At 51.7% G+C, this 14,159-nt stretch overlaps 1 protein-coding gene across 1 annotated transcript in view; it reads right to left on the reverse strand.

The window, feature by feature from the left end:
- LOC132569171 (solute carrier organic anion transporter family member 2B1-like) overlaps positions 1-14,159 on the reverse strand; it is a 97,043-nt gene that overhangs the window by 66,210 nt on the left and 16,674 nt on the right. The window contains exons 4-5 of the mRNA XM_060235360.1: positions 10,744-10,842; positions 8,874-9,004 (exon numbers count right to left, since the gene is read on the reverse strand). Coding sequence (XP_060091343.1) covers positions 8,874-9,004; positions 10,744-10,842 — 230 coding nt within the window. The remainder of the gene's footprint in view (positions 1-8,873; positions 9,005-10,743; positions 10,843-14,159) is intronic.

The raw sequence follows: 14,159 nt of genomic DNA on the forward strand, positions 1-14,159 counted from the left end.
GATCTGCGGGTACCTGGGGCTTTGGGGGGCGGATTGGTTTTTGAGGTAGAGGCACCAAACTTTCAACATAGCGTCCAGTCCCTTTCCTCAAAACACTCGCCAAGTTTCAAAAGGATTGGACCAAAGTGGAAAAATAGAACTGAAAACTGCAGAAGAACTGAGTTACAAGTATGATTGGTTTCAAATGCAACAAATAAAAAGTTTGGTGGAGAATGATATCAAAACTGAAGGAATAAGGAAGGAGCAAACAGAAATGGAAAGAGTTCTGCTTGGAGATAATGAGAAATTAATTTCAAAAGTATACAAATTACTCTTACAATGGTCTACAGAAGATGAAGTAGTGAAATCTCAAATGATAAAATGGGCAATTAATGTAAATAAAGAAATAAAGATGGAAACTTGGGAATATTTGTGGAAAAATTCTAAGAAACTCGCAACATGTCATAGTATTAAAGAAAACTATTTTAAGATGATGTATAGATGGTATATGACTCCAAAAAATTAGCAAAGATGAACAACAAGATGCCAGATAGGTGTTGGAAATGTAAAAAGCACGAAGGTTCTTTCTACCATATGTGGTGGACTTGTGAAAGGGCTAAAATGTTTTGGCAAATGATTCAGCAACAGAGGTCCTTTGCGTGGGTCGCGGCGCCCAGGGAGGGGAAATAGCTCTCCCAACCTTCGACGGCGCACTATTGGAACCAGTGCGCCAGGTAAAGAGTTTGGGTGTTTTACTGGAGCCTTCATTATCAATGGAGGCCCAGATAGCAGCCACTGCCAAGTCAGCATTCTTTCATCTGAAGCGGGCAAGGCAGTTGGCCCCCTTCCTGGAACGCCGCGACCTCGCAACAGTGATCCATGCAACGGTCACCTCAAGATTGGACTACTGTAATGCCCTCTACTTGGGGCTACCTCTGTGCCGGACTCGGAAGCTGCAGCTAGTGCAGAATGCGGCGGCCAGGCTGTTACTGGGGCTCCCGAAATGGGAGCACATACAGCTGGGGCTGCGCGGACTGCACTGGCTGCCGGTTATCTACCGAGTCCAGTACAAAGTGTTGGTTATTACCTTTAAAGCCCTATATGGCCGAGGACCTGCCTACCTAAGGGACCGTCTCTCCCCGTATGAACCCCAGAGGGCACTGAGGTCAGCAAGTAAAAACAAAATGACCATCCCTGGGCCGAGAGAGGCCAGGCTCCAAAGCACCAGGGTGCGAGCCTTTTCAGTTGCGGCACCTGCACTGTGGAACCAGCTCCCGGAGGAGGTGCGGGCCCTGCGGAACCTCGACCAGTTCCGCAGGGCCTGCAAGACTGCCCTTTTTAGACACGCCTATAAAGATACGGACTGCTGAGTTGCAATGAACGAAGAACCGCCATCTTTAACACCATTTAAACTGGCAGAATCAGCGCCAGAACAGCTATTACTGCCAGATATATATATAATGTAATTGTAAATTAAGTATTTTAACTGAATTAACGGGTTTTTATATGTGTAATTTTAATTGCTAATCTAATGTTTTACTATTTATGTTAATATATTACTTACTGTTAGCCGCCCTGAGCCGCTTTGCGGGGAGGGCGGGGTAGAAATAAAATTTATTATTATTATTATTATTATTATTTCTAAGATTTTGGGATATGAATTCAATAAAGTGGCAGAGACTTTTCTGCTGGGATTACAAATGGAAAAATTTCCAAAAGAAGACAGAACTTTAATATGGTACTTGCTCTCAGCTGCTAGGACACTGTATGCGCAGCTATGGAAGCAAGAAAAAATACCAGAGAAATGGGATTGGATTACAAAAGTTATGTCATGGAGTGAAATGGACAAATTAACAAGAAAATTAAGAGACTATGATTTGGAACTTTTTAAGTTGGAGTGGAAGAAATTCAGAAGATACGTAGAAAAAGAGTGGAAAATAAAACGACATTGGACAATCTTTGATAATGATTAAGGTTTCTAAAATAAGAATATAACTTTGGGGGTTTATTTCTTTAATAGTTAAGCGTACCTTTAATATTTGTTTCCTTTAAGTAAATAACACTGGCGGGGTCAAGTAACGGGGGGAGGGGTGGGGGAAAAGTAAGATATGGGGTAGAAAGTTTTTTCTTTTACTTTAAGTTTTTATAAGTTGTAGATATAGTTTTGCTACCATATGTTACTAATAAAAATTGTTTATTCACACAAAAAAAAAAGGATTGGACCAGGAGGTCCAATTCTATGAGCCCCCAAAGAGGGTGCCCCTATCCATTATTTCCAATGGAGGGAAGGCATTTAATGTCAGCACATGCTTGCTAGTAAGACTTCAGGCCGGAGTCTAATGCAACTGACAGTTCGTGATCTGTGAAAGTTCCTGACAGCTTCCCTTAGCAGGTGCAAACCGGTTCTGTCCAGAGGACTTGTGCTTACGCAGGATGACTCAGCACTGTGCGCTGATTGGTGCTTGTATATAGCTATGTGTATATAACTAGGGGGGGCGGGGGGGTGGGCTCCCTCTGGGTATCCTACCCCCCCCAGGGAAAGTGTATGCGCAATACATAGCCTCTCCTCTCCCGGTGTAGTGAATGCCGCGTGGTCACTGTCTGGCTATGCCTGGCAGATGGTCACTGCAATGGCCTCTCCTGCATTACTGCATCCGTAGCAACACCTTCTCGCTGGTCCCCCCCATTTTTCACAGAGTTTGCTACGTCATGGTGCGACCGAATTGTCCGGCGGTATAACCGGATGGGCAGGCTGGGCCCACCAACCTCGCCAGCCTAAGAGAAGGAAAACTCTAACATCAAACCCAGGCAGATAGAGCTCGTTAATGTAACACCTACCACCTGGAGGACTCGCTGCCGGCGTCCCGGCTTACTGGGCCATGGCAGATGACCCCCAGGTGAAAGGGTGGAGCCAGTACCGCGCACACTGCGCTTCACCTAAAAAATTCCTCTGCGCAGGCCTGAAGGGCATATCCACATACTTTTCCCTGCAGCCACTGTGGCCGGACCTGCCTGTCCCGCATTGGTCTTGTCAGCCACCAGCGAGCCTGCAGCAGACGTGGACTATTGCACCCTTCTTAAATCTTCGTTCGCGAAGCCAAGCCGAGAGAGATATAACTAGGAAGAGCTTGTACAGTGTATCCTCTGCTAACGAACATATTGTCTGGCGAAGCACTTTGACCGGTGTACACCAGACCAACTATAAACTTGTAAATCTGTAAATAAATGTAATAAGTTAGCACAAGTCAGTGTGCTGTATATTCGTAAGCCTCACGAACCCAGAGCATATCAGCGAATACGCCAACGTTTAAAAGGTGTGCAGTCCCTTGAAATGTGATGGCCAGAACTCCCTTTGGAGTTCAACTGTGCTTGTCGCAACCTAGCTCCTGGGCCACCCCCAAAGTCTCCTGGCTCCACCCCCAAAGTCTCCTGGCTCCACCCCCAAAGTCTCCTGGCTCCACCCCCAAAGTCTCCTGGCTCCACCCCCAAAGTCCCCAGGTATTTCTTGAATTGGACCTGGCAACCCTATCTAAAAGCCATTCCAGCAGGTACAAGTCTCAGAGCGACTCAATCTCCTTTACCTGCCTCCCCCATAACAGACACTCTGTGAGGTGGGTAGGACTGAGAGAGCTCTTGCAGCACCTGCCCTTTCAAGGACAACTCCTACGAGAGCTATGGCTGACCCAAGGCCATTCCAGCAGCTGCAAGTGGAGGAGTGGGGAATCGAACCCGGCTCTCCCAGAGAAGAGTCCGCAAACTTCAATGCTACACCAAACTGGCCCTTTCAAAGACAACTCCTACAAGAGCTATGGCTGACGCAAGGCCATTCCAGCAGCTGCAAATGGAGGAGTGGGGAATTGAACCTGGCTCTCACTGATAAGAGTCCATGCACTTCACTGCTACACCAAACTGGCCCTTTCAAGGACAACTCCTACGAGAGCTATGGCTGATGCAAGGCCATTCCAGCAGCTGCAAGGGGAGGAGTGGGGAATCAAACCCGCTTCTCCCAGATCAGAGAGCTCTGGCTGACCCAAGGCCATTCCAGCAGCTGCAAGTGGAGGAGTGGGGAATCAAACCCGGTTCTCCCAGATCAGAGAGCTATGGCTGACCGCAGGGCATTCCAGCAGCTGCAAGGGGAGGAGTGGGGAATCAAACCCGCTTCTCCCAGATCAGAGAGCTCTGGCTGACCCAAGGCCATTCCAGCAGCTGCAAGAGGAGGAGTGGGGAATCAAACCCGCTTCTCCCAGATCAAAGAGCTCTGGCTGACCCAAGGCCATTCCAGCAGCTGCAAGAGGAGGAGTGGGGAATCAAACCCGCTTCTCCCAGATCAAAGAGCTCTGGCTGACCCAAGGCCATTCCAGCAGCTGCAAGTGGAGGAGTGGGGAATCAAACCCGCTTCTCCCAGATCAGAGAGCTCTGGCTGACCCAAGGCCATTCCAGCAGCTGCAAGTGGAGGAGTGGGGAATCAAACCCGGTTCTCCCAGATCAGAGAGCTCTGGCTGACCCAAGGCCATTCCAGCAGCTGCAAGAGGAGGAGTGGGGAATCAAACCCGCTTCTCCCAGATCAAAGAGCTCTGGCTGACCCAAGGCCATTCCAGCAGCTGCAAGTGGAGGAGTGGGGAATCAAACCCGGTTCTCCCAGATCAGAGAGCTATGGCCGCAGGGCATTCCAGCAGCTGCAAGGGGAGGAGTGGGGAATCAAACCCGCTTCTCCCAGATCAGAGAGCTCTGGTTGACCCAAGGCCATTCCAGCAGCTGCAAGTGGAGGTGTGCGGAATCAAACCCGGTTCTCCCAGATAAGAGCTCTGGCTGACCCAAGGCCATCCCAGCAGCTGCAAGTGGAGGAGTGAGGAATCAAACTCGGTTCTCCCAGATAAGAGCTCTGGCTGACCCAAGGCCATTCCAGCAGCTGCAAGTGGAGGAGTGGGGAATCAAACCCAGTTCTCCCAGATAAGAGAGCTATGGCTGACCCAAGGCCATTCCAGCAGCTGCAAGTGAAGGAGTGGGGAATCAAACCCGGTTCTCCCAGATAAGAGAGCCATGGCTGACCCAAGGCCATTCCAGCAGCTGCAAGTGGAGGTGTGCGGAATCAAAACCGGTTCTCCCAGATAAGAGCTCTGGCTGACCCAAGGCCATTCCAGCAGCTGCAAGTGGAGGAGGGGGGACTCAAACCCTGTTCTCCCAGATAAGAGAGCTCTGGCTGACCCAAGGCCATTCCAGCAGCTGCAAGTGGAGGAGGGGGGACTCAAACCCGATTCTCCCAGATAAGAGAGCTCTGGCTGACCCAAGACTATTCCAGCAGCTGCAAGTGGAGGAGTGGGGAATCAAACCCGCTTCTCCCAGATCAGAGAGCTCTGGCAGACCCAAGGCCATTCCAGCAGCTGCAAGTGGAGGTGTGCGGAATCAAACCCGGTTCTCCCAGATAAGAGCTCTGGCTGACCCAAGGCCATCCCAGCAGCTGCAAGTGGAGGAGTGAGGAATCAAACCCAGTTCTCCCAGATAAGAGCTCTGGCTGACCCAAGGCCATTCCAGGAGCTGCAAGTTAAGGAGTGGGGAATCAAACCCGCTTCTCCCAGATAAGAGCTCTGGCTGACCCAAGGCCATTCCATCAGCTGCAAGTGGAGGAGGGGGGACTCAAACCCGATTCTCCCAGATAAGAGAGCTATGGCTGACCCAAGGCCATTCCAGCAGCTGCAAGTGAGGAGTGGGGAATCAAACCCAGTTCTCCCAGATAAGAGAGCTCTGGCTGACCCAAGGCCATTCCAGCAGCTGCAAGTGGAGGAGTGGGGAATCAAACCCGGTTCTCCCAGATAAGAGAGCTCTGGCTGACCCAAGGCCATTCCAGCAGCTGCAAGTGAGGAGTGGGGAATCAAACCCAGTTCTCCCAGATAAGAGAGCTCTGGCTGACCCAAGGCCATTCCAGCAGCTGCAAGTGGAGGAGTGGGGAATCAAACCCGGTTCTCCCAGATAAGAGAGCTCTGGCTGACCCAAGGCCATTCCAGCAGCTGCAAGTGAGGAGTGGGGAATCAAACCCAGTTCTCCCAGAGAAGAGAGCTCTGGCTGACCCAAGGCCATTCCAGCAGCTGCAAGTGGAGGAGTGGGGAATCAAACCCGGTTCTCCCAGATAAGAGAGCTCTGGCTGACCCAAGGCCATTCCAGCAGCTGCAAGTGAGGAGTGGGGAATCAAACCCGGTTCTCCCAGATAAGAGAGCTCTGGCTGACCCAAGGCCATTCCAGCAGCTGCAAGTGAGGAGTGGGGAATCAAACCCAGTTCTCCCAGATAAGAGAGCTCTGGCTGACCCAAGGCCATTCCAGCAGCTGCAAGTGGAGGAGTGGGGGAATCAAACCCGGTTCTCCCAGATAAGAGAGCTCTGGTTGACCCAAGGCCATTCCAGCAGCTGAAAGTGGAGGAGTGGGGAATCAAACCCGGTTCTCCCAGATAAGAGAGCTCTGGCTGACCCAAGGCCATTCCAGCAGCTGCAAGTGGAGGAGTGGGGAATCAAACCCGGTTCTCCCAGATAAAAGAGCTCTGGCTGACCCAAGGCCATTCCAGCAGCTGCAAGTGGAGGAGTGGGGAATCAAACCCGGTTCTCCCAGATAAGAGAGCTCTGGCTGACGCAAGGCCATTCCAGCAGGTGCAAGTGGAGGAGTGGGGAATCAAACCCGGTTCTCCCAGATAAAAGAGCTCTGGCTGACCCAAGGCCATTCCAGCAGCTGCAAGTGGAGGAGTGGGGAATCAAACCCGGTTCTCCCAGATAAGAGAGCTCTGGCTGACCCAAGGCCATTCCAGCAGGTGCAAGTGGAGGAGTGGGGAATCAAACCCGGTTCTCCCAGATAAGAGAGCTCTGGCTGACCCAAGGCCATTCCAGCAGGTGCAAGTGGAGGAGTGGGGAATCAAACCCGGTTCTCCCAGATAAGAGAGCTCTGGCTGACCCAAGGCCATTCCAGCAGCTGCAAGTGCAGGAGTGGGGAATCAAACCCGGTTCTCCCAGATAAGAGAGCTCTGGCTGACCCAAGGCCATTCCAGCAGCTGCAAGTGGAGGAGTGGGGAATCAAACCCGGTTCTCCTAGAGAAGAGAGCTCTGGCTGACCCAAGGCCATTCCAGCAGCTGCAAGTGAGGAGTGGGGAATCAAACCCGGTTCTCCCAGATAAGAGTCTGCACACTTCACCACTACACCAGACTGGGGCTTTTGCCCCATGCTGTGCTCAGGCTGGCCACAGAGTCTTGCAGGCAATGGGGCCTAATGAAAAAAGCAGGTGGAGCGTGGGCAGGAAGAAAGACACTGGAAGGCTGGGAAGCAGCCAGGGTGCCGTCACTGTCCCATCTCCTCCTGCGAAGCACGCCAAGGGATCGTTCGCAATCAGGCACAACCGACCGAGGCCTGGGGGGGAAACAAAAGAGCCATCCGCTTCCAGCGTCGCTGCTTTACGGTGCCTGCAGGAAAGCGCGTGCCAGCGACTCTCTGCAGAGTTCAGGAAAGAACAAAAAAAAGGACTTCCTCTTTTGGACAAAAAATGAGAACATGTTTTGCTTGGCTGGATCTGCCGGGGAAACTGCCCATTGAGCTGGAAGGCAGCCTGAGAAACAGAAGTCTTATTTTCAGTGCTGTCCAAAGCAGACAGGGATGTTGGTTGTTTGTCTCATTGCATGCACTGGACCCATCTTCCACTGTGCAGCCCCCACTGCCCCGCCAGCTGGCTTGGAGAAGGCATTCTCTCTTTAAATCATGGCCTGGAGAATGCATTGAAAGTTGCTTTCTTTCCACCTCCCTCTTCCCTCCCCCATTTATTTTCCTTCCTGGTGGCAGGTTCGGCTTGGCTTAGAGAAATGAGATAGAAACAGAAATGCCTTCTCCTAGCTGGCTAATGCGGCGGGGGGGGGGGGGGGGCGGCTTTAAGAGCCACACGATATGTATAAAAGAGCCACATGTGGCTCCCGAGACACAGTTTGGCCACCCCTGGGCTGAAAGGAGCAGGTAGCAATTGATGGGAAAGACCTCTACCTGAGACCCTGGAGAGCCATGAACACGGGTCGTAGCTCAGTGGCAGAGCATCTGCTTGGTAAGCAGAAGGTCCCAGGTTCAATCCCCGGCATCTCCAACCAAAAAGGGTCCAGGCAAGTAGGCGTGAAGAACCTCAGCTGGAGACCCTGGAGAGCATGTATGGGGCTGTAGCTCAGTGGTAGAGCATCTGCTTGGTAAGAAGAAGGTCCCAGGTTCAATCCCCGGCATCTTCAACCAAAAAGGGTCCAGGCAAGTAGGCGTGAAGAACCTCAGCTGGAGACCCTGGAGAGCATGTATGGGGCTGTAGCTCAGTGGTAGAGCATCTGCTTGGTAAGCAGAAGGTCCCAGGTTCAATCCCCAGCATCTCCAACCAAAAAGGGTCCAGGCAAGTAGGCGTGAAGAACCTCAGCTGGAGACCCTGGAGAGCATGTATGGGGCTGTAGCTCTGTGGTAGAGCATCTGCTTGGTAAGAAGAAGGTCCCAGGTTCAATCCCCGGCATCTTCAACCAAAAAGGGTCCAGGCAAGTAGGCGTGAAGAACCTCAGCTGGAGAGCCATGAATGGGGCTGTGGCTCAGTGGTGGAGCATCTGCTTGGCATGCAGAAGGTCCCAGGTTCAATCCCCGGCATCTCCAGCAAAAAGAACTAGGCAGGTAAGTGATGTGAAAAGACCTCCTCCTAATACCCAGAAAGCGGTTGCCAGTCTGAGTAGACAAGACTGACCTTGATGGACCAATTCAGCATCAGGCAGAAGCACGGGTGTCCACGTGTGTTGAAAAGGGCCTGATTTTATCGTCCAACAAAGCCCAAAGCAACCCAGCCGCTCGCTCGGCAGACGGCCCACTCAAAGGAGACCCGGCCCGGGCACGCACCTTTTGCCAGCCCTCCTCACCTCTTTTGGCAGCTCTCTCGGGAAGAAGAAATAAGGTATCGCTGAGATGGCAGCCAGAGCAGACGCAAAGAGGAACCCCAGCCACCAAGCGCCGACCCATCGGGGATCTTTGGTGGTGAGCTGAATTTCCACTGAAAGGCAAGCAAGATGGAAAAGCTGAACAGGTGGGAAAGGGGAGGGAAGGACTGCTGGAGACTCCAACGCTGAAGGGAACAGAGGGGTGCTTCTTCCCATAAGAACACAAGAGAAGCCATGTTGGATCAGGCCAATGGCCCATCCAGTCCAACACTCTGTGTCGCACAGTGGGCAAAAACCCCAGGGGTCATAAGGAGGTCCACCAGTGGGGCCAGCACACTAGAAACCCTCCCACTGTTGCCCCCCCCCGCAGCACCAAGAAGACAGAGTATCACTGTCCCAGACATAAGAGCATAAGAGAAGCCATGTTGGATCAGGTCAATGGCCCATCCAGTCTAACACTCTGTGTCACACAGTGGCTAAAAAAACCAAGTGCCATCAGGAGGTCCACCAGTGTGGCCAGGACACTAGAAGCCCTCCCACTGTGCCCCTTCAAACACCAAGAAGACAGAGCTTCACTACCCTAGACCTAAGAACACAAGAGAAGCCATGCTGGATCAGGCTAATGGCCCATCCAGTACAACAATCTGTGTTGCACAGGGGCCAAAACCCAGAGGCTGTTGGGAGGCTGACCAGCTGGGTCAGGACTCCAGCAGCTCTCCCACTGTTGCCCCCCTCAAGCACCAAGAATATCACTGCCGCAGACATAAGAACCTAAAAGAAGCCATGTTGGATCAGGCCAATGGCCCCTCCAGTCCAACACTCTGTGTCACATAAGAACATAAGAGAAGCCATGTTGGATCAGGCCAAAGGCCCATCCAGTCCAACACACAGTGTCACATAAGCACATAAGAGAAGCCATGTTGGATTAGGCCAGTGGCAAACCAGTCCAACACTCTGTGTCACATAAGAGAAGCCCTGTTGGATCAGGCCAGTGGCCCCTCCAGTCCAACACTCTGAATTACATAAGAGAAGCCATGTTGGATCAGGCCCATGGCCCCTCCAGTCCAACACTCTGAATCACATAAGAACATAAGAGAAGCCATGTTGGATCTGTCCAGTGGCCCATCCAGTCCAACACTCTGTGTCATAAAGGGGTCAAAAACAACCAGGCGCCATCAGGAGTTCCATCAGTGGGGCCAAGACACTAGAAGCACTCCCACTGCGCCCTCCCCACAAGCACCAAGAAGACAGAGCATCACTGCCCCAGACATAAGAACATAATGGAAGCCATATTGGATCAAGCCAATGGCCCCTCCAGTCCAATGCTCTCTGTCACACAGTGCCCCAAAAAACCCAGGTGCCATCAGGAGGTCCATCAGTGGGGCCAGGACAGTAGAAGCTCTCCCACTGTGCCCCCCTCCAAAGCACCAAGAAAACAGAGCATCACTGCCCCAGACACAGGAACATAAGAGAAGCCGTGTTGGATCAGGCCAGTGGTTCATGCAGTCCAATGCTCTCTGTCACACAGTGGCCAAAAAAACCAAGTGCCATCAGGAGGTCCATCAATGGGAGCAAGACTCTAGAAGCCCTCTCACTGTGCCCCCCCAAAGCACCAAGAATACAGAGCATCACTTGCCCCAGACAAGAGAGTTCCATGAATACGCTGTTGCTAATAGACACTGATGGACCACTGCTCCAGATGTTCATCCAATCCCCTCTTGAAAACATCTACGCTTGTGGTCACCGCCACTTCCTGCAGCAGAGAACTCAACGTGCTAACTCTGGTGCTCCTCTGCTTTTTTGGGGATGGTGCACTCAGTTAGAAAGTCGCCTAGAAGCCCTCTTAACTCACCTATGGAGACTTTGCTGGCGTCAACGTAGATTTGTAACATGAACGACATCATGGGGAACGCTATCGTAGGCCCAATGGCGGTTGCCGCGTAGATGATTCCTACAAAAGGGAAGGGGGAGATCTGAAATGCCGTATCGAAGGGAGCGTTTCAGAGGGCGGTCCCGTGGGTTCGCGGGACGAGAGCCAGGTTCGAATTCAGTAGCAGCTTAGAGACCAATGAGATTTTGGGGGGTATCTGACGATGGAGGCTTTGACTCTGGAAAGCTTATCCTGCAGAATTTCTAGTGGGAGCGGCTCACAATCTCCTTTCCCTTCCTCCCCCCCACAACAGACACCCTGTGAGGTAGATGAAGATATTGGATTTAAATCCCGCCCTCCACTCCGAAGAGTCTCAGAGCGGCTCACAATCTCCTTTCCCTTCCTCCCCCCACAACAGACACCCTGTGAGGTAGATGAAGATATTGGATTTATATCCCGCCCTCCACTCTGAAGAGTCTCAGAGCGGCTCACAATTTCCTTTCCCGTCCTCCCCCACAACAGACACCCTGTGAGGTAGATGAAGATATTGGATTTATATCCCGCCCTCCACTCCAAAGAGTCTCAGAGCGGCTCACAATCTCCTTTCCCTTCCTCCCCCCACAACAGACACCCTGTGAGGTGGGTGGGGCTGGAGAGGGCTCTCACAGCAGCTGCCCTTTCAAGGACAACCTCTGCCAGAGCTATGGCTGACCCAAGACCATGCTAGCAGCTGCGAGTGGAGGAGTGGGGAATCAAACCCGGCTCTCCCAGATAAGAGTCCGCACACTTAACCACTACAACAAACTGGCTACACCAAACAGTAGAAGAGCTGGATTCGAGTCTAGAAGCATCTGAGAGACCAACAAGATTCTTTGGGGTATAGACTTTCGAGAGCCAAAGTTTCTTTCATCAGATATAACGACCTAAAGCAGGGGTGGCCAACGGTAGCTCTCCAGATGTTTTTTGCCTACAACACCCATCAGCCCCAGCCATTGGCCATGCTGGCTGGGGCTGATGGGAGTTGTAGGCAAAAAACATCTGGAGAGCTACTGTTGGCCACCCCTGACCTAAAGGTAGGGTTGCCAATCTCCAGTTAGGGGAAAAAACACACGCTAAGAGACACCATAAATAAACACGAGGGGGGTCTCTGCCCTCCCCGGGCTCACCAGGCTGCGTGGAAGATACTGGGCCTTGGCTACTGGACTCCGCACCCGGTAGGACGATCGCTGCTTTCGGTGTTACACCTGGCACGGCACTGCCCCCTACATCAATGCTGGCTCTGCACTCCACCCGCACTTTACTACACTCAACATATTACCTCATACCATACCGTATACTACCTCAACCAGGAACATAAGAACATAAGAGAAGCCATGTTAGATCAGGCCAGTGGCCCCTACAGTCCAACACTGTGTGTCACATAAGAACATAAGAGAAGCCATGTTGGATCAGGCCCGTGGCCCCTCCAGTCCAACACTCTGTGTCATATAAGAACATAAGAGAAGCCATGCTGGATTAGGCCAGTGGCCCCTACAGTCCAACACTGTGTGTCACATAAGAACATAAGAGAAGCCATGTTGGATCAGGCCCGTGGCCCCTCCAGTCCAACACTCTGTGTCATATAAGAACATAAGAGAAGCCATGCTGGATTAGGCCAGTGGCCCCTACAGTCCAACACTCTGTGTCACATAAGAACATAAGAGAAGCCATGTTGGATCAGGCCCGTGGCCCCTCCAGTCCAACACTGTGTGTCACATAAGAACATAAGAGAAGCCATGTTGGATCAGGCCAATGGCCCCTCCAGTCCAACACTCTGTGTCACATAAGAACATAAGAGAAGCCATGCTGGATTAGGGCAGTGGCCCCTACAGTCCAACACTGTGTGTCACATAAGAACATAAGAGAAGCCATGTTGGATCAGGCCCGTGGCCCCTCCAGTCCAACACTCTGTGTCATATAAGAACATAAGAGAAGCCATGCTGGATTAGGCCAGTGGCCCCTACAGTCCAACACTGTGTGTCACATAAGAACATAAGAGAAGCCATGTTGGATCAGGCCCGTGGCCCCTCCAGTCCAACACTCTGTGTCACATAAGAACATAAGAGAAGCCATGTTGGATCAGGCCAGTGGCCCCTCCAGTCCAACACTCTGTGTCACATAAGAGAAGCCCTGTTGGATCAGGCCAGTGGCCCCTCCAGTCCAACACTCTGTGTCACATAAGAACATAAGAGAAGCCCTGTTGGATCAGCCCAGTGGCCCATCCAGTCCAACACTCTGTGTCACATAAGAACATAAGAGAAGCCCTGTTGGATCAGGCCAGTGGCCCATCCAGTCCAACACTCTGTGTCACATAAGAACATAAGAGAAGCCCTGTTGGATCAGGCCAGTGGCCCCTCCAGTCCAACACTCTGTGTCACATAAGAACATAAGAGAAGCCCTGTTGGATCAGGCCAGTGGCCCATCCAGTCCAACACTCTGTGTCACATAAGAACATAAGAGAAGCCCTGTTGGATCAGGCCAGTGGCCCCTCCAGTCCAACACTCTGTGTCACATAAGAACATAAGAGAAGCCCTGTTGGATCAGGCCAGTGGCCCCTCCAGTCCAACACTCTGTGTCACATAAGAACATAAGAGAAGCCCTGTTGGATCAGGCCAGAAGCCCCTCCAGTCCAACACTCTGTGTCACATAAGAACATAAGAGAAGACATGTTGGATCAGGCTAGTGGCCCCTCCAGTCCAACACTCTGTGTCACATAAGAACATAAGAGAAGCCCTGTTGGATCAGGCCAATGGCCCCTCCAGTCCAGCACTCTGTGTCACATAAGAACATAAGAGAAGCCCTGTTGGATCAGGCCAGTGGCCCCTCCAGTCCAATACTCTGTGTCACATAAGAACATAAGAGAAGCCCTGTTGGATCAGGCCAATGACCCCTCCAGTCCAACACTCTGTGTCACATAAGAACAGAAGAGAAGCCATGTAGGATCAGGCCAATGGCCCAACCAGTCCAACACTCTGTGTCACATAAGAACATAAGAGAAGCCATGTTGGATCAGGCCAGTGGCCCATCCAGTCCAACACTCTGCGTCACATAAGAACATAAGAGAAGCCATGTTGGATCAGGCCAGTGGCCCATCCAGTCCAACACTCTGTCACATAAGAACATAAGAGAAGCCATGTTGGATCAGGCCAGTGGTCCCTCCAGTCCAACACTCTGTGTCACACAGTGGCAATTTTTTTTTTGTGGTTAATAGCCACTGATGGACCTCTGCTCCATATTTTTATCTAAACCCCACTTGAAGGTGGCTATGCTTGTGGCCGCCACCACCTCCTGTGGCAGTGAATTCCACATGTTGATCACCCTTTTGGAAGAACTTATATTGCACTTTAGTAATGTTCTAT

Source organism: Heteronotia binoei, chromosome 3 (genome assembly GCF_032191835.1).
Source record: "Heteronotia binoei isolate CCM8104 ecotype False Entrance Well chromosome 3, APGP_CSIRO_Hbin_v1, whole genome shotgun sequence".
Classification (NCBI taxonomy): domain Eukaryota; kingdom Metazoa; phylum Chordata; class Lepidosauria; order Squamata; family Gekkonidae; genus Heteronotia; species Heteronotia binoei.